General features: G+C 33.1%; 1 protein-coding gene across 1 annotated transcript; it reads left to right on the forward strand.

Moving 5' to 3' along the window:
• Positions 1-1,436: 1,436 nt before the first annotated feature.
• LOC143199033 (choline transporter-like protein 1) lies at positions 1,437-24,261 on the forward strand. Its single transcript, XM_076408754.1, has 12 exons — positions 1,437-1,534; positions 4,477-4,569; positions 6,840-6,932; positions 6,990-7,099; positions 11,997-12,178; positions 13,475-13,583; positions 17,146-17,332; positions 18,722-18,954; positions 20,019-20,242; positions 20,300-20,481; positions 20,554-20,640; positions 23,964-24,261. Exons 2-12 carry the CDS (start codon positions 4,552-4,554, stop codon positions 24,084-24,086), a joined length of 1,548 nt encoding a protein of 515 aa, XP_076264869.1. The 5' UTR covers positions 1,437-1,534; positions 4,477-4,551; the 3' UTR covers positions 24,087-24,261.
• Positions 24,262-25,214: the final 953 nt, after the last annotated feature.

Raw genomic sequence — 25,214 nt, forward strand, 5'->3', positions numbered from 1 at the left:
AGAACTTTCCTTTTCTTCAAATGCGGCCGTTTTTCGGCGAATTCGTCCTTCAAACGGTTCAATAACGCTATGTAACAATCGCTGTTGATGGTCCTTCCTTGAGTTATTCCATGCGCATCTCAAAATACAGACGCCATAACCTTGCCAGCCGACTGTTGCGTTTTCCCGCGCTTTGGAGCGGGTTGATCGTGTGCAGTCCACTCGGATGACTGTCGATTGGGCTTCGGAGTGAAATGATGGAGTCATGTTTCATCCATGGTCGCAAAAACTCGGATTTATTACGCGTGATCATCTTCAAACACTGCTCCGAATTATCAACTCGTCGTTGTTTTTGGTCAAAATTGAGCTCGCGCGGCACCCACTTTGCACAGGGCTTTCTCATACCCAAACGTTCATGAATGATATGATGTACACCTTCAGTTGATATCTTTAGAATGCCTGCTATTTCATTCAATTTTAATTTACGGTAATTCAAAATAATTTTGTGGATTTTTTAAATGTTTTCGTTGGTAACAACCTTTTTTGGATGTGAGCTGCGTTCACCGTCTTCGGTGCTCATTTCACCTCGTCTAAACTTAGCATACAAATTCTTGATGGTTAATTTTCCTGTGGCAGTGTCTGGAAACTCGGCATTAAGCCAAGTTTTGCTTCAACTGTATTTTTTCCCTTGAAAAAACAATATTTTATCAACACGTGAAATTCCTTTTTATCAATTTTTTTCACAATAACAAAAGTTGCTTCACTCAAAATGCTATAATTCACAAACTAATAAAGCTGTAAAATTTACACACGCATTTTTTGAGAGTTAGAGCTAAATAAAAAACATATGGATTTAATTCTAATAGTGCCATCCATGTGTCAGGCCGATATACTATAGGACTGATTACACCGAGACTTTCAGACACCGACTGTCACTCAGGAAATTAATTCAATTGTCAATCAATCGTTGTCGAGTGTTCATTCTCAGTTCAATGTCGAAGTATTACAACTACATAATATCAGAACGGGATAGAGACTCAAGAGAATCAAACCATTTGATCTTGTGTGGTTTCCAAACTTCATATATAGTGTCTATTCTGTTACTAACGTTATTCTTCTTATTTGTTGCTGTTTATGTGTGTTCTATGTGGTTTTGTTATTGTTTGCTGAGGATTATGGGGCGTCCGGGTTTAAACATCTGCTTCTCCTGTAATTCACGGAAACTTAATGTTGCCAATTTTATCATTTCGATTACTTATAGCTCAAATATTATATTTGAACTGAAGACTAGATTTTTATTGACCTTAGAGCTTCTACTATGTCTTGGTTGTAGCTTAACATGAAAATATAGGGAAAATATTAGATATTTATATCAGAAATTGAATTCATGGTCCATTAGATTACCGCGCATCAGAATATGGCAACATTGCAAAATCTCAACAAGTTTGAAACTTATCAGAATCGCTCCGCTTATTACAAGCATCGCCTGTAGTTACAAGTAGTTTGTTTTAGATTGCGGGCTTAGATTGCTTTGTTTTAATCAATGGTTAGAACGGTAAGCGATTAATATATTTTATTCTAGGGTTAAAATGTTTTTTTTTTCTATCGTTTAAAACATCATAGTAATTTCATTTATATATTACATTTTTAAATTACATCTTATATTAGATATGCTTAGAACAATCTTAATATACAAATTAGTTTAGACAAGAGTAAGACATTTACTTATATTTAAGACAATTGTTTAATTTTAAGTTCAGGAAAATTGTAACGTTTTTTCTTTTGTATAGTTTGGTGGTCAAATTTATTAGATCTTTAGGGTAAATTAGATGGATCGGTGAATGGAGGGAAAACGAAATGAAACAGTGGTGTTTACATTATGCGATCGTTATTTACTGGAGTAATATAAAAATATAAAAATACAAATGATAAAACGAATGGCAGCGGTGTTACCTGGTGACGAGGCTTGGGCAGTCGATGGTGGTACGTCTAAACCAAACGATGGTTGAGTACTGAATGAATGGAAATACCCTTCAATAACATCCCAGATAAACGTCTCGGGGTTGCCAGCTATTCGTTATCGAGTTCTAGTTGGCGTGGCTGGCACCCCGCCCGTGTTCAACATCTGGGGTTATATTTCTGGGTATTTTGTAGACCATTATTGCATTATGTAAAATTCGACATGCCTCAAGGTCGCTACAGATCATTTAACTGGTTTTTGTAATATTTGTTATATGAGAAAAGAATTATTACTTGAGACAATATAAAATATTGTATTGTATCCAATGTCTGGTGAAGCTAGGCCAAGATAATAAAGATACCTAGTGAACAGAAAACACGAGTCTAGTAAAAAGAATGCTTCATCGGATCGTTGTTGAGTCTTCTGGATAATGGGGATTTAGGTAGAGGCTAGAAGAAGCATGTCAGAAGTTAGACCTGGTAGAGGACGCCTTATGGTGTCTATAACCATAAACTTCAAGAAGACCCGAGATCGTGAATTTTTCGAGCATTCCTTAAGAGTCTTTAACGCACGCGTTCTATTGGTGTGAGAAGTTCCTAGCAGGAAGAGTCTTTCCCATCTCGAAATTTTGAACGAATCGGGATACAAAAAAGGGACATCCTCTTCAACCACCGCCAAGAACCCGAAGGAGGAGCTTCAGCAATAAAATACGGTGCATCAGCAAAGAGACTCAGAATTGACTAAAGATTTTGCAACTAAGAAGAGCACTAGAATTGACTGAAGGATTAGAAAAATAACTAGCAAGAATAACAGAACTAAGAATTTACTAAAGAATTATCACAATCAGAATTTGCAAAAGAACAAAAAAGTTCCACAATCAAGTCCAGAAGCAGTAAAATGACAAGAGTACAGAATTAAACAAGGAACATTAATAAAATTAGTGGAACAAAATGGATTAAGAAACAGTCAAAAGATTTAAGATTTAGTCAGAATTTAGAAGAAAGAAAATGTATCAAGAATGGAAGTCAAGAATCAATAACAGTAGAATTCTTATATGTCGTGTTTATATTCATCAGTTAGGTCTGATGATGGAAACAATATTATCCTAAATCGGAGAGACGAATATCTAATTCATAATAATTTTCGCCACTACCTATCAATTTAACATCTTTAATTGTATATATTTTTATATTATTCATTTAAATAAACAAACTCCTCTTTGTGCGTTAATTTACGGAAAGAAGAGAGAAAAGAAGTTGTATTTCATTTGTAATATGCTTATGAAAGTAAAAAAGTATGCCCAGCTTTATTCATGCATGTAGCACAAGCCTTCGATAAGGTTTAGCATGAAGGCCTTGTTCATAAACTACAGAAAATGTTACCAAAGCAACACACCGAACTATTAAAATCGTACATTACAATCCGAATGTACTCTACAATAAAAGAAGCTAAAGCAGGTGTACCACAAGAAAGTGTACTGCGGCCAATGCTTTATCTACTCTACACTTGTGATATACCACAAATGGAGAATATTACGGTGGCTTCATTTGCTGATGATACTGCGATTATAGCTGTCGGGGACAATAGTGAAGAAGCCTCACGGAAATTATAACAGGCAAGTGACAATATAAATAATTGGACACAAGCTTGGAAAATAACAATTAACGAAAGTAAATCTGTGCATCTGCAGTTCACCTACAATCAGACCGTACAGGCACCTATAACATTAAATAATACTATCATTCCATATAGCAACAACGCTAAATATCTCGGAATGAATCTTGATACAAAACTTCGCTGCAAGGAACATATAAAGAAGAACTGAAACTGAAATATAGGAAAATGTACTGGCTAATGGGAAGAACATCACAATTATCAGTACATAATAAATTGCTATTATATAAGCAAATACTGAAACCTATATGGACATCAATTATGGGGATGTTCTGCAAACAGTAACATAAACAAGATACAAATTTTTCAGAACAAAGTCCTTAAGGTATAGTGGGCGTACCCAAATACTATTGGACTGATTGTTTACATCGAGACCTTCAGATAACCACAGTAAGTCAAGAAATAAAGAGAATTGCAAGGGGGCATGAGAAAAGACTCCATTCTCATGAGAATATTGAAGTATTGCGCTTTTGGATACCACCAGAACAGGACACTGACTCAAAAGGGCCAAACCATCTGATCTTGTGTAGTGTTGTGTAGTGAGGTGCATATAATAAAAAATACAGCAGTGACATTTATAAACATTATTTCACCAGAGACTAAGATAGGGTCGATGGTCCTCCTAGTTATACTTTGTCACAAAGTCGAACCAATTTCTTTGATACTAAAATATAATTGTGATATGTCGATGATAGATTATATATAGAGTCTGAAAAAAGGAAAAACGAAAATTTGAATCACAAACATTTAATTTCGCATAAAATATAAACTTCGATGAATTTATATGAGAAAATTAGAATAGATGTTCTGTGTTTGCATTATTTAATTGATTGATTGATTTGTAATTTTTCTTTTTTTTTCAGGAGTCCTGTTGACTAACTACTATTTTTATCGCAGATAAAAAAAACCTAGATAAGTAACACTTCATAACATTAGTGATGTTTCAGTCTACACAGGTAACATATTTTCTTAGAATAATAAATAACTTATTAATTCCGATAATCATATCATGTTATCTCGATGGGAAAGTACAAGAAGATACTTTAAAAATTTCCGAAAAATCATCTTGTATTCTTAAATATAATTTTTTGAACAAAATAAAGTTTAGAATATAAATTATGCTTATTTTCCCTTTACCATGTTTATTATTAAAGGTTTTAGTGCCTTTAAATAACTGAACTGCTATAATTTTTTTATTTCTCTTTATCAGATGGGATTATCTCAAATGCTATTTTGAATTTGTTACCATTTTGAGTTATTCTGATAATTTTTCCCCCTCTCTCTTTCCCCTCGCTCTTTTAAACAGTATATACCCTTCACAAGTTTTACTTTAATGAGCCAGTAACAAATGAAGGATATTGGTTGGGAAACTTCTTCATATTTAGTTGTAGAATTTGGTGGAGACGCAATAACGAAGTCCTTTTGATGTTATAACAATGATTCAACATTATTTGTTACTAAATGAGCTGGTGAACTTCCTATCAGCTACATTTATGTTGTAAATTTCCTCTGAAACTAACCGTAGCCACTTCGTTTATTGCCGGCTAATTAAACCACCTGGTGTGTTCACCGGCAAGTATTTTGTATGGTCTAATGACAATGTTATGGCTTGGAGGAAGGAACGTTTGTAATTCTTAGATAACAGTTCGCTTTAGTGTCAAATTGTGATCACAATATGTATCAGTTTCTCCATCCGGGTTGGCCATAAAATAAATTTGCAAGAATTGATGATCTGGTAGCGGTAACAACATCCCTAGTAAGTGATAAGTTTGCCCTAGTACCTGTGTTAAGGTTTTATTAACTTATTTTTTATATAAATCTGAATGTTACCAAAAACTTCTATTGTATAATTCTTTGAAAGTGGGGATGAACTTGTCCCGTGCAATATGCGTTACGACGTCATTTGAAGATTGTCCATTGAATCAATATCAATCGTGTCATTTTTACTTTTCCACCGGCATAATATCGAGGAACAATTCCCATTTCTCCAATTATAACTGATTTGTTGATACCATAATCTATTTCCTGTTTGTAGTGGAATGGTGCTAGTTACTGGATTGCAGGAGTTCTGTGTCTGCGGAATCGTCGAAAAGTTCTCGCACACTACATTTGTGACTAAATAATAACAAATGTGAAATACGTTTAGAAACTATACTTTGTCATAAACAAACAGTCACTATATATTTCAATTCAATTCTTAAGTAAATGTTTACTGGGCTACAACTAAAATACGAGTCGAAATTACCATTGGCATATATATATATATATATATATATATATATATATATATATATATGCTTGTACAGTCTGTTCATAGGTGAACCGCACATACAGGTTTACTTTCATTAATTCTTATTTTTCAAGCTTGTGTCCAATTTTTTATATTGTCACTTGCCTGTTGTGATTTATATATTTATATATATATATATATATATATATATATATATTATATCCAATCAATGTACATATCAAAAATACCTACACTTATGTATGTATGAAATATAAATCGTACTCTATCGCGATGAAGCTGTCAATTATTATTATTTATGTGTAATGTTGAGAAATTATCTCGATTGGTGTCATTACATTATATATTATTATCTCCGTTTCATAAGGACAGCCGGTCGTTTTAAAAGGATTCAAAAATTTTAGTCACAAAATATATTTTGAAACGCATAAACATAAAATAGACAAAGTAATAAAATAGAAACCTTTAAACATATCATTTATATTAGATGGGTAAATTTAAAAATAAAATTTCAATAATGTGCTTCATGTAAATACTAGTTTTTTATATTAGTTAATTTAATTTTTATAGATAATTAAATGGTTGTAGATGTTATTTTACCAATATATAAACAGTTAGAGATAGCTTTCCACACAAATGAATTAAAATAAGTTCCAGATAGCCTCAAATAACATTTAGATAAAATAACACAATAATTAAGGCACAAAAATGCTGATCGCACTCAATGCCATAGAAATAAACAATCGCAGAATCGCAATCGCCAATCAAATGCTTTTGTAGCGAAATTCAAATGAACCAATCAAAAAAGTGGTCTCAGAGCCACCATTAGTTGGACCACGCAAAACATTTCCTTGGTTTCGCCTATTTAAGTTAAACCTCTATATATACTCCTCTATATAACATAATATATATATATATATATATATATATATATATATGTATATATATATTTACTTCAATTACATTTCTGTTTTTTAGTCAATAGTTCCTAATATACCAGTACCTACTCAAAAACGGCGAGTCACTAATTTAATATGGCTGTTTGTACTAGGTGGAACCGTAGTAATTTCGGTATTATAAGGTAAGATGTTAGTTTTACGCATTTCTATTAAATTACTGTTTTTTTAGTTAACTCTTTTGATATACTGCCTGGTCAACATAAAAGAAAGCAAGTTTATGGAAGATAGCTGTGGTAACATTTGTAGTTCTTGTTCTGGGGTGAATATGACCGATAAACGGTAAGATTATTTCTCAAATTTATCATAAAAATTTGTGTATCAAGTAAATATGTAAAATTAAGCTGGTAAAAGATAAGAAGTAATTTTCATGTTTACTTTGTCAGTTTATCTATTTATCTGTATATATGACCTCAAGAGTCAAAAATGGCAAATAAAGATATTTAAATTGCTGGGAATCCTTGCTGACCTACAAGTATTCTTAGAACTGCAAAAAAATGATTTGCCATTAACAAAAATCTGGGACCACTTTAGCAAAAAATCAGCTAACAGCAGTAACTGTTAAGTCAAGTAGATACAGGGTTACATTTGCTACAATTTATTGTCCTCTAAGATACAATCAAAGGAACATTTGCTGATGACATGTTATACTGGCCGTCCTAGATACTTAGCATGAATGAAACTTGATGGAAAACTTCGATTGAATATTTATTTCAGTTAAAAAAATAAAAAAAAGGAACCGGAGTTAAAATATAAGAAAATATAATGTTTAATATAAGAAAATCACAATAAATTTGACTTCCTGAACAAAGTTTTGAAAAGTGTTGTAAGTGCGGGGATACAATTGGTCTGATTCCTTCCACGGAGACCTTCAGATACAGACTGTTACTGAGGAAATCAAGAGAATTTCAAGGAAATAGGAGGACAGACTTCATTCTCATGTTAACATCGAAGTAATACAACTCTTGGATAACACCAGAACAGGATAGAGACTCAAAAGAATCAAGAGAGAAAAACAGCAATGTTAATATATAAACATTATTACAGTAGAGACTAAGATAGGACCGATGGGTCCTCCTCGATATACATAGACTTAAGTTATTGTAAAGGCAAAAGTCTGGACAAAGTATCGTTTTGTTGAAAAGGTATAATTTTTGGTAGTTATCGATTTTATAGATATATCAGTATTTATTTCAACAAGCCTATGATGTTTATATGAAACTTTTTTTGTCGTTTGATTATTTTATTTATGTTTATGCAGGACCACAAATCACTTATACGCTTTAGGAATTTATGATTAATACACAACATATCTTTTTATGCTCTCGCGACTCGTAATTTCATCGTTTACTAACTGTATACTGACGTCACATCATATTGGCGAGAGTTTTAGTAGTTCAGTTTTAGTTCTTTAAAAATAAAAAAAAGGTACTTTAATAAAGATAAAGATAATATATTTTACAAATTACAAAATACAAATTAGCAATAGACGAAAATCGTGTCAAAATTTCAACAATCTGTTCAGTGGACAAACATATTTACATCCATGATTCTAAAGAATATTGAAACATCTGAAAGATGACTATGCAACATATAATTTACATAACTTACATAAATTATACAGATTTGGATCTAGCTTTTGGGTTTTTTATTGGTTTGGGTTTTTTGTCTTGTAAATATATTTATTTCAAATTAGGCGTCGATTGAAGTGAATTCTAAGATTTTCTTTTTGTCTTATTCTTTCTAATTCGCAATATTTTCAACCACATTTCGATTTTATTTAGGACTAGGAAGTAGGACTACATATTATACATATGTATATCAATACACTAATGAAATACATGAATATATTATTGTATGTACAATTTTTCAATTATTGTCTGTTTCATGCCGACTGTTGCCAAATTTGCGTAAGAAAAATGTGAATGCGTTGAAATAATGTTTTCCCATTGATTGTGATCATTGCTGTTGTACCACAGTCTTTACCTTGTCATTACATTGTTGGGTTATCAGGAGTCGCTGGAATATTCATTATTGGCGTAATTGCTAAATCCTTCTTGGTCTTTTTCTATTTACTAGATGTTTTGAAAATATTTTGTTCAGCCATATATATTAGTGTTATTGGCAAACAATTGTGAAAATCGAATGGTGTTGGTATTTCTTTACATAAATATATTTCTTTACATTCTTTCTCTCTAACATAGCTGAGTTATTCAGTATATACAGACACTAGTCACGGAGTTGTGAAAGTTGCATTTCCAACATTCATAACTATAAGTTGATAGAGTTGACAAAATCTGCTACTGAAGCTTATCAAAAACTTTTAGAAATATGGCGATGCTGCTTCGTTTTATCCCAAATATCAGACTTAGTGTCAATGATGTGGTCTTGGATAATAAATTGCAAGTCACATTGAACGAAATCGTATTTCAAACTTCAAAAAATTCCAGCTAGCTTAGCAGTTAATGAATCAACTGCTTTCAGACCTTTGCATACGATGGGAAAGATTCAAAATAACCGATGGAGAATAGTCTTCTGTGTGAAAAGATCGTCGGATATCCAGGGATGTATTTTATACCGACCTGGTGACTATAGTTTAGTGGTATACTCGACAAATGTTTTAAATATTTGTATTCCTCTTGCAATATTTTCATCGTTCGCTGTTCAAGTTCCTGGAATTTATTTGTCGTTTTAATCTGAAAGTAGTAGCTCCAATCGTTATTCATCATTAACTCGTTGGAGAGGCAGTTGTACTGGCGCATGGCGGAGATAGTAGTCAGATTAATTATCTGGCCAAACCAGGAGTTAATCAAGCTAAAACATTTTTTTATTAACCTCCTAGAACGTACATAATCTGCCCGTGTATAATATAACCAGCCTGACATGTAGAAGATCACATCAGAAAATGATCTTCTGTACAACTTATCATCTAAATCTTATTCTTGATACTATTCTAATAAAGTCTACCCTAACTTATTCTAAAGATTATTCTAACGTGTTCTGGAGTCTATTCTATGTGTCTATTAATAAGTTCGTATGGTAGTTTTCATTTGAGCCTACGCACTTCACTGTCATCGCGCTCATTTAACTGTTTGCCGAGTGCATTGGGATGCACTGATTGTCTTTCAGAGTGTTTCGCACTAACACTTCGAATCATACTCGTTATGGGTTCTATGGGGATATTGCGCTATCAGTTTGTTGAACACGTAATATGGGGTATCGACGATGACTCGCAACATTTTATTCTGGAACCTCTGGAGGATATCTATGTTAGATTTGCTAGTAGTACACCATAGTTCAATACCATAAGTTCAAATGGGACTAAGTATTGACTTATATAGCAAAACCTTGTTATCTAATGATAATTTAGATTTACGCCTTATCAGCCAGTATATTTAGTTTAGTTTAACCCCAAGCTGTTTGCGTTTTGTCACTATATGTTTTTTCCATGTCAAACGTCCATCAAAATGCATTCCCAGATATTTAACGTTGTCTGCTTGCGGAAGTTCATGATTATTCAATTTTACTGAGGGACATGTTCTTCTACAAAGGTTGAATGTCACATGGGTAAATTTTGTCTCATTTGATTTGATACGCCACGTTTTCAACCACAATTCGACTTTGTTAAGATGAAGTTGGAGGTTTCTTGTGGCTGATATTGGATCTTCGTGTGATGATGAAACCGTTGTATCGTCAGCATATGTTGCAACAGTAGTGTTTCTTCACGTCGATAGGTCAGCTGTATACAAAAGATATAATAATGGCTCAAGAATACTGCCCTGCGAAACACCAACAAACAAACACATGGGGCAAAAGCTTCTGCAATTTAACATGCAGTGTGCATGTTAAAATGCAGTGTGCAGTGTGCCACACCTTGTCGAAGGCCTGAGAAATATCAAGAAATGCAGCGGAGCTATATTTTTTATCGTTTAAGTTTTTGTTAATTTGCTTGACTAATCTATGTATTTGTTTTATTCTTCCGTGTGTATTGCGGAAACCAAATTGATGGTCTGGAATAATATTTCTCTCTTCTGCGTTTATTTTGAGTCTCTTAATGTGTAGTTCTTCGAATAGTTTAGAGATCACAGGTAACAGGCTTATAGGACGATAAGAGAAGAAGCTATAACATTATAAACTTTTCATGAGGTAGATATATTTGAAATAGTGAGAGTGTTAATAAAATCAATAATTTCATTTTAACTACGAATGAATTAAATGCTTTTATTATTTTTTAGTTTATATTGTACAAAATGTACATATCAATACTTAGGCCCATTCATGCTACCCGATACAACTCGGGGTACTGCTAGCAAATCTAACATAGCCATAACAGGTGAATTGAAAAGTCCCCAACCTACCTTAGTAAAACACATTTTTTTGGCAAAATTTGTTTTTTATTCAACATAATTCCCTTTAAGGGTGATACATTAATTATAGCGGCCCTTTAGCATTTTGATACCATTTTTGTAGTACGATTTGTCCCTTACTTCAAAATAGGCCTCAGTTTCGGAAATCACCTCTTCATTCGACGAAAATTTCTTCCCAGCGAGCATTCTTTTGAGATCTAAGACCAGGAAGTAGTCGCTGGGGCCAGATCTGTAGAATACGGTGGATGAGGAGCAATTCGAAGTTCAATTCATGGATTTTTTCCATCGATTTTACTGACTTGTGACACGGTGCACTATCTTGGTGAAGCGGGACTTTCTTTTTCTTCAAATAGCCAAGTTTTTGCTTCAACTGTATTTTTTCCCTTCAAAAAGCAATATTTTATCAACACGCGAAATTCCTTCTTATCAATTTTTTTCACAATAACAAACGTTGCTTCACTCAAAAAGCTACAATTCACAAACTAATCATCCGACAGCTGTCAAATTTATACACGCATCTTTTGAGGGTTATGGCTTTAATTCTAGTAGCGCTATCTATGTGTCAGGCCGGGGACTTTTCAATTGATCTGTTATCTTTCTAATTAAGTGATATAGCGTGATACCCTTCTAGAACACAGAACGAGGAGGACACTGAAGATGATCTACATATATGTAAATAATAATTGACATAAAAACTATTTGTTTGGATAAAAGTTTTAATATTACGCTGTTTAGTATTTATTTATAGAGCATGCAAACTGTACATTTTATTTTGTTTTGTTTTAAATTTTAACACATTTTATTTTTTATAGGTATGTACAAAGTGACGGGAATACAAGAGAATGTGTTGCCCACTGCGAGGATTGGAGTGAAAATGATTGTATAGAAGGAATAAATGTTGCAAAAAGTTCACAAACAGAGTTAAAACAAGCGTTAGGATCATATATTAACAGTATCAAAGGGCAAATTGTCTTTTCCGCTTTAATAACTATACGTGAGTTTTCACCATAAGATGGTTAGCTATAATTATTTAGAACAGAAAATTTCAATTTCCACAATTTATTTTTTAAATATGTCGAAATAAGCGAATAATTCTCTCAGCAGAGTTTTTTTTATCACCAACTCAGAGGTTTTTTAATATATATGTATACATACTCTACTTTCTTGGTTTCAACAGTAGTAATAGTTTTAATAATAGTTTGATCCTCAACATCATCAACCTATAGCTAGCGCCCCTCGAGCGTCTACGTCTACAGGACTTGCGAATGTTCTTTTCTAAACCTCACTACAGTTGGTAATGCGCTGAGGTCGATTTTGACGTTTGTGAGAGATTCGTTCATATTTCATATGATATTCATAAAGATTAAGCATTCGAAAGAGGTGGATTGTAATATTTCTTCTCTTCCTCATGCACCAACATAGAGAAGCAAAAGCTCCTGCAGCTTGGCCAGCTTTGACTTTTCTTCTTCTATATTATTGATTTTAGTTAGACACTTCTACCTATTCCATGTCTACGTCTACAGGACTTGCGAATGTTCTTTTCTAAACCTCACTAGAGTTGGTTATGCTCTGAGGTCGATTTTGCCAAGACTTTTGTGAGAGATTCGTTCATATTTCATATGATATCCATAAAGATTAAGCATTCGAAAGAGGTGGATTGTAATATTTCTTCTCTTCCTCATGCACCAACTTAGAGAAGCAAAAGCTCCTGCAGTTTGGCCACCTTTGACTTTTCTTCTTCTATATTATTAATTTTAGTTAGACACTTCTACCTATTCCATGTCTACGTCTACAGGACTTGCGAATGTTCTTTTCTAAACCTCACTAGAGTTGGAAATGCTCTGAGGTCGATTTTGCCAAGACTTTTGTGAGAGATTCGTTCATATTTCATATGATATCCATAAATATTAAGCATTCGAAAGAGGTGGATTGTAATATTTCATCTCTTCCTCATGCACCAACATAGAGAAGCAAAAGCTCCTGCAGTTTGGCCAGCTTTGGCTTTTCTTCTTCTATATTATTGATTTTAGTTAGACACTTCTACCTATTCCATCTAGATCCCATTAAGATTTACAATTGCAGGGAATCAGGTGTTATATTTTAAACAATATAAATATATCATCAATATTTTTCGAATGTATTTAATTCTCCAAGTGAAACTAACACGAACTCATGCCTTTCTTGAGTTCTGGAAATTTTGGATACAGTCCCTGTGGATTTTTCTTTTCACGATAATTATAGCTTGACCGCCGCAAATTTAACCTGATGCGTAAAATAAATGTTATTTTAGTTATTTCAATGTTTCTCCTGATGCTTCTACGGCACGCAGCGGGTTGTCTGGTATGGTCTTTAATCCTTGTGTCTCTTGCAACAGTTCTGGGCGGAGTAGTTGCTTCATGGCAAGTATTACATATAGATAAATTAATCATAATGTTGTTAAATTATATGAGTTTATTGAAGAAATATTTTGGTCTGAACGGACAAGGATTGCGTATTATATTCTAGTAAAAAAGTCTAGTAAAAATAAATAAGTTATTTTTCCAATAGATGGCTTTAATAAATTGTATTTCTCGATGTAATAGTCCTATCGGCTTACATCAGATGGTATTACATAGATGAATGATCATGGAATTGGCCTTGCTCTGTACCTACTTTCAAAAAGTTTAATTTTTCAGGAATCGGTTAAAAGATTCTTGGTAGTTACCTCCAATGGCTAGGATTGCAATGTTATCTGCAAATGTAGCAACAACATTTTCATTGAATGAGAAAATAAAAGACCAATCCCAATACACTCTCCTGTTGCACATCTGCTTGTTCTCAAGTTAGAGTAGGCATCTTGTTCGACGCTGAAATGTCGGTCAGTTATATATGACTTTAAAATGTTTGAATATTAGCCAGGGAATAGGATTTTAATCTAACACTTTAAATCCGAATGCCAAACATAATTCGAAGCTTAAGAAATATCAAAAAAAAATTAGAATAAACTACTATTTTCTTTTAGTGATTCTTCTATGACATTGGTAATTCTGTTATTCTATTTGAATGTTATTTCCTAAAATTAAATTGATCATATTAGATATGGTGCTTCTCGTTGATGATTGGATATTGTCAGCAATAGTTATATTGGTCTTTCCCTTTGTATATACAATACTTTGTAGTTACAATATCTTCCACAGTTGTACATATTGTAGTCTGAATAATGAAAATGATGATTGCCTTTTTCTGCCGAATACCAGGACGTGTGGCAATCGTGCCATTTGAGCAACGTAAAGCGGTGAATTCTAAATGAAGAAATACTTCGGGAAGAACAGAAAACCGGCAACGAAAGAACATTCATCGTGATAATTAGCGTTGGGAACTATCGACTGAAAACAGTCGAAACAAACAGTTGATAGACAAAAAACTAGCGACTGAAAATAGTAATTACTGTTCGACTGTTTTTTTTTATTCGTCTTATCAGACGAAGATGTACGAATCCTTTTCTGTATAAATTCTGAGAGAGGAAAGGACGGATAATTACTGAATAATATTAACATGCAATTTATAACTTAATTTTAAATGAAGTAGAATTACTTTTATGTTATCTGTAAAAAGGAATGGAATTTTTCTATGGAATGGAATAATACCCTACAAATGTTTTATCATATTTTAATATCTTAATTGCAATTTTCAAATAATATACTATAATAAATATAGACAATACTAAAGATGTACAATAACCATAAATAATGTTAACCTAAATAATTAAATAAATAATTTAACCTAAATAAAAATTAAACATATACCTAATCATAGAAAAAAAACAAATCCATGACATAATTAAAAAGGATCGCACAATAACTACTACAGCTTTTTTAAATAAAATAAATGCTTTATTTATTATTGAACGGAAATATTTTTTAACAAAAATCGAGAGTTAGATCGAAATCAAGAAGTGATTCAAAAAATAGTTTACCCATAAAATAACAACGACAACAGTCATAAAAACAGTCAAAAATATTTTGCTATTTATCATTCACAATTTTAATCTTTTTACCATATTACGCAAAAATCTTGAAAAATATCGTTCCAAAATGCTATAATATTAATATATAATATATCGTTAAATAAAAGCAAACTATCAAAAAAATCATAATACTATGTATATTACATATAAATATAATTAAAAAATAATATATTAAAAATCAGTCGAATGAATCTAGTAGAACCAAAAATAGTAACTAAAAGTAAACGACTGAAACAGTCGATAGCAAATATTAATAAAATCAGTCGGACCGAAAATAGCGACTGAAAACAGTCACTGGTAAAAAGTAGTAAAATCAGTCGAACCAAAAATAGCGTCTGAAAAGGTCGATACTAACAAGTAGTTAATTACTAAACAATTGATAGTCAAGTTTAGTCGAAAGTTATTTTTATAAGAATTTTTATGGGCAAAAGGTCGAATTCATACGCCATCTTTAGTGGAGCCCTGATTTGGTACCAAAAGAGTCCTTTGATCATCACAAAAGAATGAATTGCGTGATCAGCAAAAATGTATTGATCATTGAGGAGAATACTTCAAAAAACAATAAAGCCATTTTCGTTTAATAACTCTTTTACCACTATTATGTTACCCTATTATTAGACTCAAAATATTAATAGCGATTCTTGTATTGGAATTTTAATATTTGTTGATTAAAATGTATTTTCTTATAAATCATTATAACGTAACAAGTCAATTGAAAAGTCTCCGGCCTACCATAGTAAAACACAATTTTTTTGGCAAAATTAGTTTTTTTATTCAACTTAATTCCCTTCAAGGATGAAACACTGATTATAACGACCCTCCGGCTTTTCTGTAGTACGATTTGTCTTTTCCTTCAAAATAGGCCTCAGTTTCGGCGATTACCTCTTCATTCGACGAAAATTTATTCCCAGCGAGCATTCTTTTGAGATCTGAGAACAAGAAATAGTCGCTGGGGGACCAAATCTGTAGAATACGGTGGATGAGGAAGCAATTCGAAGTCCAATTCATGGATTTTTGGCATCGTTTTCACTGACTTGTGACACGGTGCATTGTCTTGGTGAAGTAGCACTTTTGCGGCCGTTTACGACGATGCCGTCCTTCAAACGGTTCCATAATGCTATGTAATAGTCGTTGTTGTTGGTCCTTGCTTTTTCAAGGTAGTCCTTGAAAATTATGCCATGCGCATTCCAAAATACAGACGTCACAACCTTGCCACGCTTTGGAGCGGGTTCGTCGTGTGCAGTCCACTCGGATGACTGTCGATTGGACTTCGGAGTGAAATGATGGACTCATGTTTCATCCATTGTGGGTTTGTTACGCTTGATCATCTTCAAACACTGCACCGAATCATCAACTCGTCGTTATTTTTGGTCAAAAGTGAGCTCGCGCGGCACCCACTTTGCATAGAGCTTACTCATATCCAAACGTTCATGAATGATATGATGTACACCTTCAGTTGATATCTTTAGAGTGTCTGCTATTACATTTAATTTCAATTTACGGTCATTCAAAATCATTTTGTGGATTTTAAAAATATTTTCGTCGGTAACAACCTCTTTTGGGCGTCCACTGCGTTCACCGTCTTCGGTGCTCATTTCACCACGTCTAAACTTAGCATGTTAACCTTGATGGTTGATTTTCCTGGGGCAGTGTCCGAAAAGTTTTTGCTTCAACTGTATTTTTTCCCTTGAAAAAGCAATATTTTATCAACACGCGAAATTCCTTTTTATCCATTTTTTCGCAATAATAAAAGTTGCTTCACTCAAAATGTTATAATTCATAAACGATTGATCCGACAGCAGTCAAATTTATATACGTATCTTTTGAGGGTTATGACTAACTAAAAAACATATGGATTTAATTCTAGTAGCGCCATCTATGTGTCAGGTCGGGGACTTTTCATTTGACCGGTTAGTGTGATCAGAAAATCGATTTAATCAAATTTTCTCTTTTAGGATATATTCTATTGAAACCGAACAACCGGAATTGACTTATGCAAATATATTTTTAACAATAGTTGCATTATGTTTATGTTTGTTGGTGTATTTCTGGTCATCAAAAATTTCCCTGTTAATTATGCTGATAAATGAGGCGGGAAAGTTTATTTTCGACATACCAACTTTAATGGCTTTGCCGGTTGTAGTAAGTATTCTTTATAACTGGTGTATTCATAATTTTATTGTAATTATTACTCGGATGGTAATAAACATTTAGTTTACGCATTTCCCTGACATCAAGAAGAGTTAATTGTTTGGGGAGTGCATTCAGGTACACAGATATTCTTTCGGATTACTTTACACTGGCACTTTGGATCATACTCGTTTTGGTTTCCAAGAGGCTATAGTCTTGGATTAAGTTGTTATTGGCATTATCCTGAGAGGTGGCTACGTCCATATGGATGATTATCCAAAGATAATTTGGATTTATGCCTTATAAGCCAATATATCAGGTTCAGTTTAAACCCGAGTTGTTTATGATTTACTAATATACGTTTCTTCCAAGTTAAACGTCGATCCCTATGCATTCCCAGATATTTAACGTTATCTGCTTGCGGGAGTTAATGATTGTTAAGATTTAACAGAGGACAAGTCCTTCTACGTAAGGTGGACTTCACGTGAGTAGATTTTGTTTCGTTTGACTTGATAGGCTATGTTTTCAATCACAAATGGATTTTGTTGAGATGAAATTGGAGGTTGATATTGTAACTGATATTGGATCTTCGTGAGGTGATAAAATCACTGTGTCGTCGGATGGTCACCTGACGTATATCAAATATCTATTTATTAATAAGGTACTGAGTCGTTTGTTTTTAAAACAGATTAAGACAGATTTTTTGCGGAATTCGTACACAGTCTGAATAGTTTCCAACGGAATGCTGTCCCATTCTGTACCAAAACATCTACAACAAGAAATCTACAACACAGTTTCACAGCTTTAAAACACCCCATAATGGTTCAATTATGAGGTATTGGAAGGGAAGTTGGCCGGGGAAGATGATACTCTGATACTTCTCAAACCTAGCCTGAAGCTCTTTGGCTGTGCGGAGAATCGCATTATACTCAGAATCCACGCTATGGGCTACTTTTAATAAACGTAATACAACTATCATTCAATGGTTCCAATAAAAGTGTTGCGGGCTATAGCCGATGGATTAGAACTCTATGAAGAATGCGTATACTAAAACGTTTACTACCATTCAATCTTATTAATGGGCATATATAGACTAAAATACGATATTTTACACAGGGGATCATTTCGAAATTGAAGTGATCCTCTACATGTCATGCAGATAATACTTATCCTAAGAACTATCACAACTAACACACTAGAGATATTATAGCACTAAAGGTAGTAAAAATGAGTTAAATTATGGTATATTTGATTCGGTAAAAATTTCGCAACCTTAAAAGTTTAGGATATTGGATCTCTTATACAACGCTACGAATTAATTACAACATCTAATTTATACAATTATAATAAATTATGGTATATTTTCTGTAAGAGGGTACTTAGTAATTTATTTATTTTTAGGTTTTCCTTCTCTTGTTTTTTCTAACTGCCGCATTTTATATTATTGGAATAGAATTTTCGATTTACGCATCAGAAAAAGGTGTACATCCCAAGATCTATAATACAGTATCGATGAATTTAATTACATTTACAGGAGTTTTTAGTGGTTTCACAATTTTTTGGGTCGGTACATTTTTAGCGGGGATAAATGTTATGGCAATTTCAGGAACGGTGTCCCATTGGTACTTTAACAGGTATTTTATCATTAATCGATTGCTAAGCAAGTGTAATAAATGTAAGACACATGTGTTAGCTCTAAGTATACGGGTCTATATGTTTAATATACCGTTCAAATTGAGGATTGATTTCAGCAGTGATCAAATATTTAATTTTTTTATTCAGAAAGTAATATGGAATTCAACATGTGTTATTACATTTATTATACTAAATTATAATGTAAATGTGGTTATGTCTTGAATATAGTAGGATGGGGTCACTGTTACGAATTAACAAAAGAGATACTTTCTTTACATTGCTGCCATTTATGCATTTTGAACAGCTACTGGAGTCAAATTACAAGGCCCTCTCCTAGTTCATCTCCTTTTTCTCATATTAGAAATGGGTTCTTTTGTCAATGTTAATAATATCTCAATCTAAATTAACAATTAATTAGCATTATAAACATAAACCAGTAGAAAAATACATTTAAATTGCAATAATAAAGCTAAATGGTGTTAATTTAAGTTTATTTAATGGTTTAGTGGACAAGTCTGCACAATCATCCGATGAGCAATTAACTATTTCTTTAGACTTAGTTTTAATAAGGGCATATTTTATTTCAACATGTTTGCTTCTCTTTACGTTCTGAAAGTTTTTAATCATAGAAATAGCACTTAAATTGTTCACTTTTAACTCACTCGTTTTGTTATTTTTTTGCGGGAATTCCATGTCACTAGGTTTGACAACATAAATGCTATGAATCATCTAACACTTGTTGTAGTGAAACGGTCACCATCACAGTCAGCATCACTCATTCGTTCATGTCCACTATATATTAATTATTTCTTCGTTTTCGCTGATGTTGAGATAAGCCCCATTGATGTTTCTATCGCCTTTCTTTCTTCCATGTTCAATTTCTCAAGTTGTTATTGAATGATGTGATTAATCTTTAACCCTTACTCCTTCTTCTCTATTTCCACAGTGTTCCATTTCTAGTAGCCTTAAACCGACAATTGTCATAACTGTGTTTGCTTTTGTAGTCAAGATATAAAAATATTAAAAAAAAATAAGACACGATTTATGATATTTTTTTTTCCAGAAACAATTATCTTCGACATCCCTTAAAGGCTTCTATAGTAAATACATTTAGATACCATTTGGGTAACATAGCTCTTGGATCGCTCATTTATGTGCCGATGCTGCTTTTAAAAGCACTGATCATGGCATTAAGCAGAAGGATTAAAAGACTTTTGTGTTGTAATTACCTGAAAGTCCTGGAAAGACTGGTTCGATTATTTATCAGAAATTCTTACATTTTAACGGGTAAGTATCATCTAATATTGATATAACGTTTTAAATTTATCAAACATTATCTAATAGGAATTTATGGTGATCCGTTCTTGGAGTCCGGGAGGAAGGCCATTAACATTTTGATTAAAAACTTAGAAAATGTTTTATCGATTTACTTTATTGGCAATTACGTTTTTGCTCTGATTCAGATTATGACCATCGTTGTCATAATGGCATTTTCAGCAGCCATTGCGGCCATAGCGCCACCGGAAGTAAGAGATTAATTTTATTAAATTATAACCGTAACCGTATCGCCGTACACATAATTTTAATTGCATTTTTAGGGCGTTCCAAGTGCGATCTATGTGTTTTATGTAAGTTCTGGAATAATAGCCTTTTTAGGATCATCAATTACATTAAGTGTCGTTCGTGTAAGTATATAATCTATTTTGATGAGTAAAATAAATTTATTTATTCTGTAGTTAACTAGTTAACTAACTTTTATTAGGGTTTTATTGTCAAGAGTGTACTCAACAACTTTATATAAATGATAAATTTATGATCATAACAGGTCAATTGAAAAGTCTTCGGCACATAGGTGGCGCTACTAGAATTAAATCCATAGGTTTTTTAGTTAGCCCTAACCCTCAAAAGTTGCGTGTATAAATTTGACAGCTGTCGGATCATTAATTTGTAAATTGTAGCATTTTGAGTGAAGTAACTTTTGTTATTGTTAAAAAAATGGATAAAAAGGGATTTCACGTGTTGATAAAATATTGCTTTTTGAAGGGAAAACATACAGTTGAAGCAAAAATTTGGCTTGATGCCGAGTTTCCGGCCACTCCCCAGGAAAACTAACCATCAAGGATTGGTATGCTAAATTTAGACGTGGCGAAATGAGCACCGGAGACGGTGAACGCAGTGGACGCCCAAAAGAGGTTGTTACCGACGAAAACATTTTAAAAAATTCACAAAATGCTTTTGAATCACCGAAAATTGAATTGAATTGAATGAAATAGTAGACACTTTAAAGATATAAACTGAACGTGTACTTCATATTATTCACGAATATTTGGATATGAGAAAGCTTTGTTAAAGTGGGTGACGCGCAAGCTCACATTTGACCAAAAACAAAGACGAGTTGATGATTCGTAGCAGTGTTTGAAGATGATCAAGCGTAATAAACCCGAGTTTTTGCGACGATATGTGATAATGGATGAAACATGGCTCCATCATTTCACTTCAAAGTCCAATTGACAGTCATCCGAGTGGACTGCACACGACGAACCCGCTCCAAAGCGTGGGAAAACGCAAGGCAAACGAGTCGGTTGGCAAGGTTATGGCGTCTGTATTTTGGGATGCGCATGGAATAATGTTCATTGATTACCTTGAAAAAGGAAGGACCATCAACAGCGACTATTACATAGCGTTATTAGACCGTTTGAAGGACGAAATCGCCGGAAAATGGCCGCATTTGAAGAAAAAGAAAGTGCTGCTTCACCAAGACGCAAAGACGATGGCAAAAATCATGAATTGAGCTTCGAATTGCTTCCTCGTCCACCGTATTCTCTAGATCTGGCCCCAGTGACTATTTCCTATTCTCAGATCTCAAAAGAATGCTCACTGGGAAGAAATTTTCGTCGAATGAATAGGTGATCGCCGAAAGTGATGCTTATTTTGAAGCAAAGGACAAATCGTATTACAAAAATGGTTTCGAAAAGTTAGAGGGTCGCTATAATCAGTATATCACCCTTGAAGGGAAATATGTTGAATATAAAAAAACTAGTTATAAAAAATGTTTTACTATGGTACTTTTTTTTTCAAATAATTTACGTCTGATATTAGTTGTGCTTAATACAATATTAATTTATAAAATTAATATTACTCCTATAGTAGTTATCGTATTAGATAAGCATTGGTTAATGGAAGAAATTTGTTTTGGCATATTACAGTTTAGTTCAATTTGGGATCAGTATCGATCTTTGGTTTTGAGTTTGATCTGCTCTTCTTTTTCTCTAACGTGATGACCATCAAGATAGATACTGAGGTATTTCCCTGATTCTGCTTCAGAAATTCAGTATCTGCCAAGTAATCCAATTAGGTTTTTATGATTTAGCTGTATAAGCTCTTAAGCTGTATTTTCCAGTTTCAAGTGTATTTATGGATCTTGTTAACTATCATCTATTTTTACTACCACGTTAGACAAATATATGTCTTTAGTTATAATGACCGTGTCGTCGGAAAATGTTCCAAGGATTGTCCCTTTTGTTATTGGAAATTGTATATTTTCCTGTTGTTTTGATATTTATTATATGGTTAACAATTTTATCAGTGTCAGTAATCTCTTATCAGTTCTTCTTAATGTGCTTGGATTAATTGATAGATTGATGGAATGAAAACATTCTCAGATATATGTTATCTTAATCTATTGCAAACAGTAAAAATAATCAATATTTATGTTATATCTATACAATAATTGATTTTTAAAGAATTTTGTAGAATACGTTTTTTATCAGTTATTAGCTATAAGTTATTTGTAATGAATAGTAGAGGTGGAAACTTTTTTTTACTACTAGTTACTAACATATAATTACAATTTTGAGGTTACGATGTTGAAAAGTTGTTTTGAAAAAATGACATTGCAATATTAGGTGTACTGCTTAATTTTTACAGATATTTTTTCGAGATAGAAACCATTATATGATGACCATCAACATAAGCAATTGTTAAACAACCTAATCTAACTGTTAAATCCGATAGCTATAATTTTTTTTATATAAAGTAACATTTTTTATTGTATTTACATGAACAAAATTGCATTTTCGACATTCATTACTTTTGCTGTGTAATTTGAAGGAATATGCTGCCAATGCACAGCGGAAACTTTTAGAAATCGGTGACGATACTGGGTTTGGTTTCAACGATTTCAAAATGATGAATTTGATATCAGCAGATGTCTAACAACATCAATTGAACAAAGTGCGAGTAACCGAGACAAAGTCATGTTTTGCAGTACATTGCTAGACCACACGTTGAAAGAGTTGGGAAGGATAAGCTATTCCAGCTAGAATGAGAAGTCTTCACGCACCTTCGATACTAGCCAGACATATTCACTTGTTCATATAGATGAGGCATGGATTGGCTGATATAAACTTTCTAAGTGCGGAAGAGACACGAAAATGGGTCGATGATTGGATCGAACTAGAAGTCACTCAATCATACAAAGGGGCTACGATAAGTACTTAGCTTACACTCGTCCACCTTGAATCGTTGGTCTACTAGTAGGCGATCGTAGATTTTTGTCATGGTAACCACCGCAGTAGATGTTTGCGAAGCACTTGGGCGTGACTTATCAAAAACCGACATGTGTCCACGTTGACATGCGTTAAACTATCGGTCGTCATCGCAGGAGAAGAGACACCGTACACAGCATCCAAGCGCACTTTGATGTCGGTGCGTAATTTCACTTCCAAAAACAAGAATCGAATCACTGTGAGGCTCGCTGTGGTGTATTTTTATTTGAAATAAATTTGCTGAAAAATATATAAAAATTAAATTAAAAATTAATTAATTAATTTAATTAAAAATTAAATAATAAATAAAAATTAAATTATACATCTAATAAATGAACAAACTACATTTTCAGATAGTTTCAGATTGCATTGGCGGTCTATTACACGCTAAACTTAATATATATCGCCCATATTCGAATCTTCTGGAGCTGATTATTTAATATGTTTGTTTTCTTTTTTAGGTCGCAGTCGATACTCTGCTGATATGTTACTTAGAGGACAGTAAGATTAACCGTGAATATTCAAAGCCTTTACATGCATCTATAAATATGCAGGAATTTATGGAAAAATCAAAAGCAATATAACATACGTAACATACGGCTGTTCATCGTAACCCTTTAGAACCTTATATTTCCTATTAGACCTAGTTGCTTTTATAAACTTATGAATGTACTAATGAATTTTACTATTTAAATTAATGTTTTTTATATAGATGTTGAATTAAATAATACGAAATAGTATACCTCTTCTATAAATCAATTTTGGTCGTTTTTTTATTATTCTTTATGTTGTTTCATTATGTTTTGATAAACCCTCAGTTTGTTAAATCCTCAAGGAATAATCTGACTATTATATCCTTCGAAAAAAAGTGTAACTTCAACCAATGGGCACCTGAAACACCAGAAGGCACTGAAACACCTAAACAATATAGATATTGACGTAAGAGAAAAGGAAATATCTGAAACAACTGTTGAGTATACCGCCAATGTCCGCAAATTTGGTATAAACCACAGCTTTGGATATCCGATGTCCGAATGTCTACAAATGATAGAAGATCGAAAACAAGAATCGAATCAGCATTCAAAAAGTAGATGGAACATCAACCTAACAGGTCAATTGTCCCCGGCCTGACACGTAGATGCCGCTACTAGAATTAAATCCATATGTTTTTTAGTTAGCCCTAACCCTCAAAAGATGCGTGTATAAATTTGACAGTTGTCGAATCATTAGTTTGTGAATTATAGCATTTTGAGTGAAGACATTTTTGTTATTGTGAAAAAAATGAATAAAAAGGAATTTCACGTGTTGATAAGATAATGCTTTTTGAAGGGAAAAAATACAGTTGAAGCAAAAACTTGGCTTAATGCCGACTTTTCGGACACTGCTCCAGAAAAATCAACTATCAAGGATTGGTATGCTAAGTTTATAAACTTTAACAGGTCAATTGAAAAGTCCCCGGCCTACCATAGTAAAACACATGTTTTGGAAAAATTAGTTTTTTTTATTTATATAATTCCCTTCAAGAGTGATTATGATTACGACACTGATTATAGCGACAACTTTTGGATACTATTTTTGTAGTACGATTTGTCCTTTGCAATATAATAGGCTTCATTCTTTACGATCACCATTTCATTCGACAAAAATTTTTTCCCAGCGAACGTTCTTTTGAGATCTGAGAACAGCAAATAGTCGCTGGGGGCCATTTCTGG

This window comes from Rhynchophorus ferrugineus, unplaced genomic scaffold, assembly GCF_030347505.1.
Source record: "Rhynchophorus ferrugineus isolate W39M unplaced genomic scaffold, kcgeb_rfMv2 rfM6, whole genome shotgun sequence".
Classification (NCBI taxonomy): Eukaryota; Metazoa; Arthropoda; class Insecta; order Coleoptera; family Curculionidae; genus Rhynchophorus; species Rhynchophorus ferrugineus.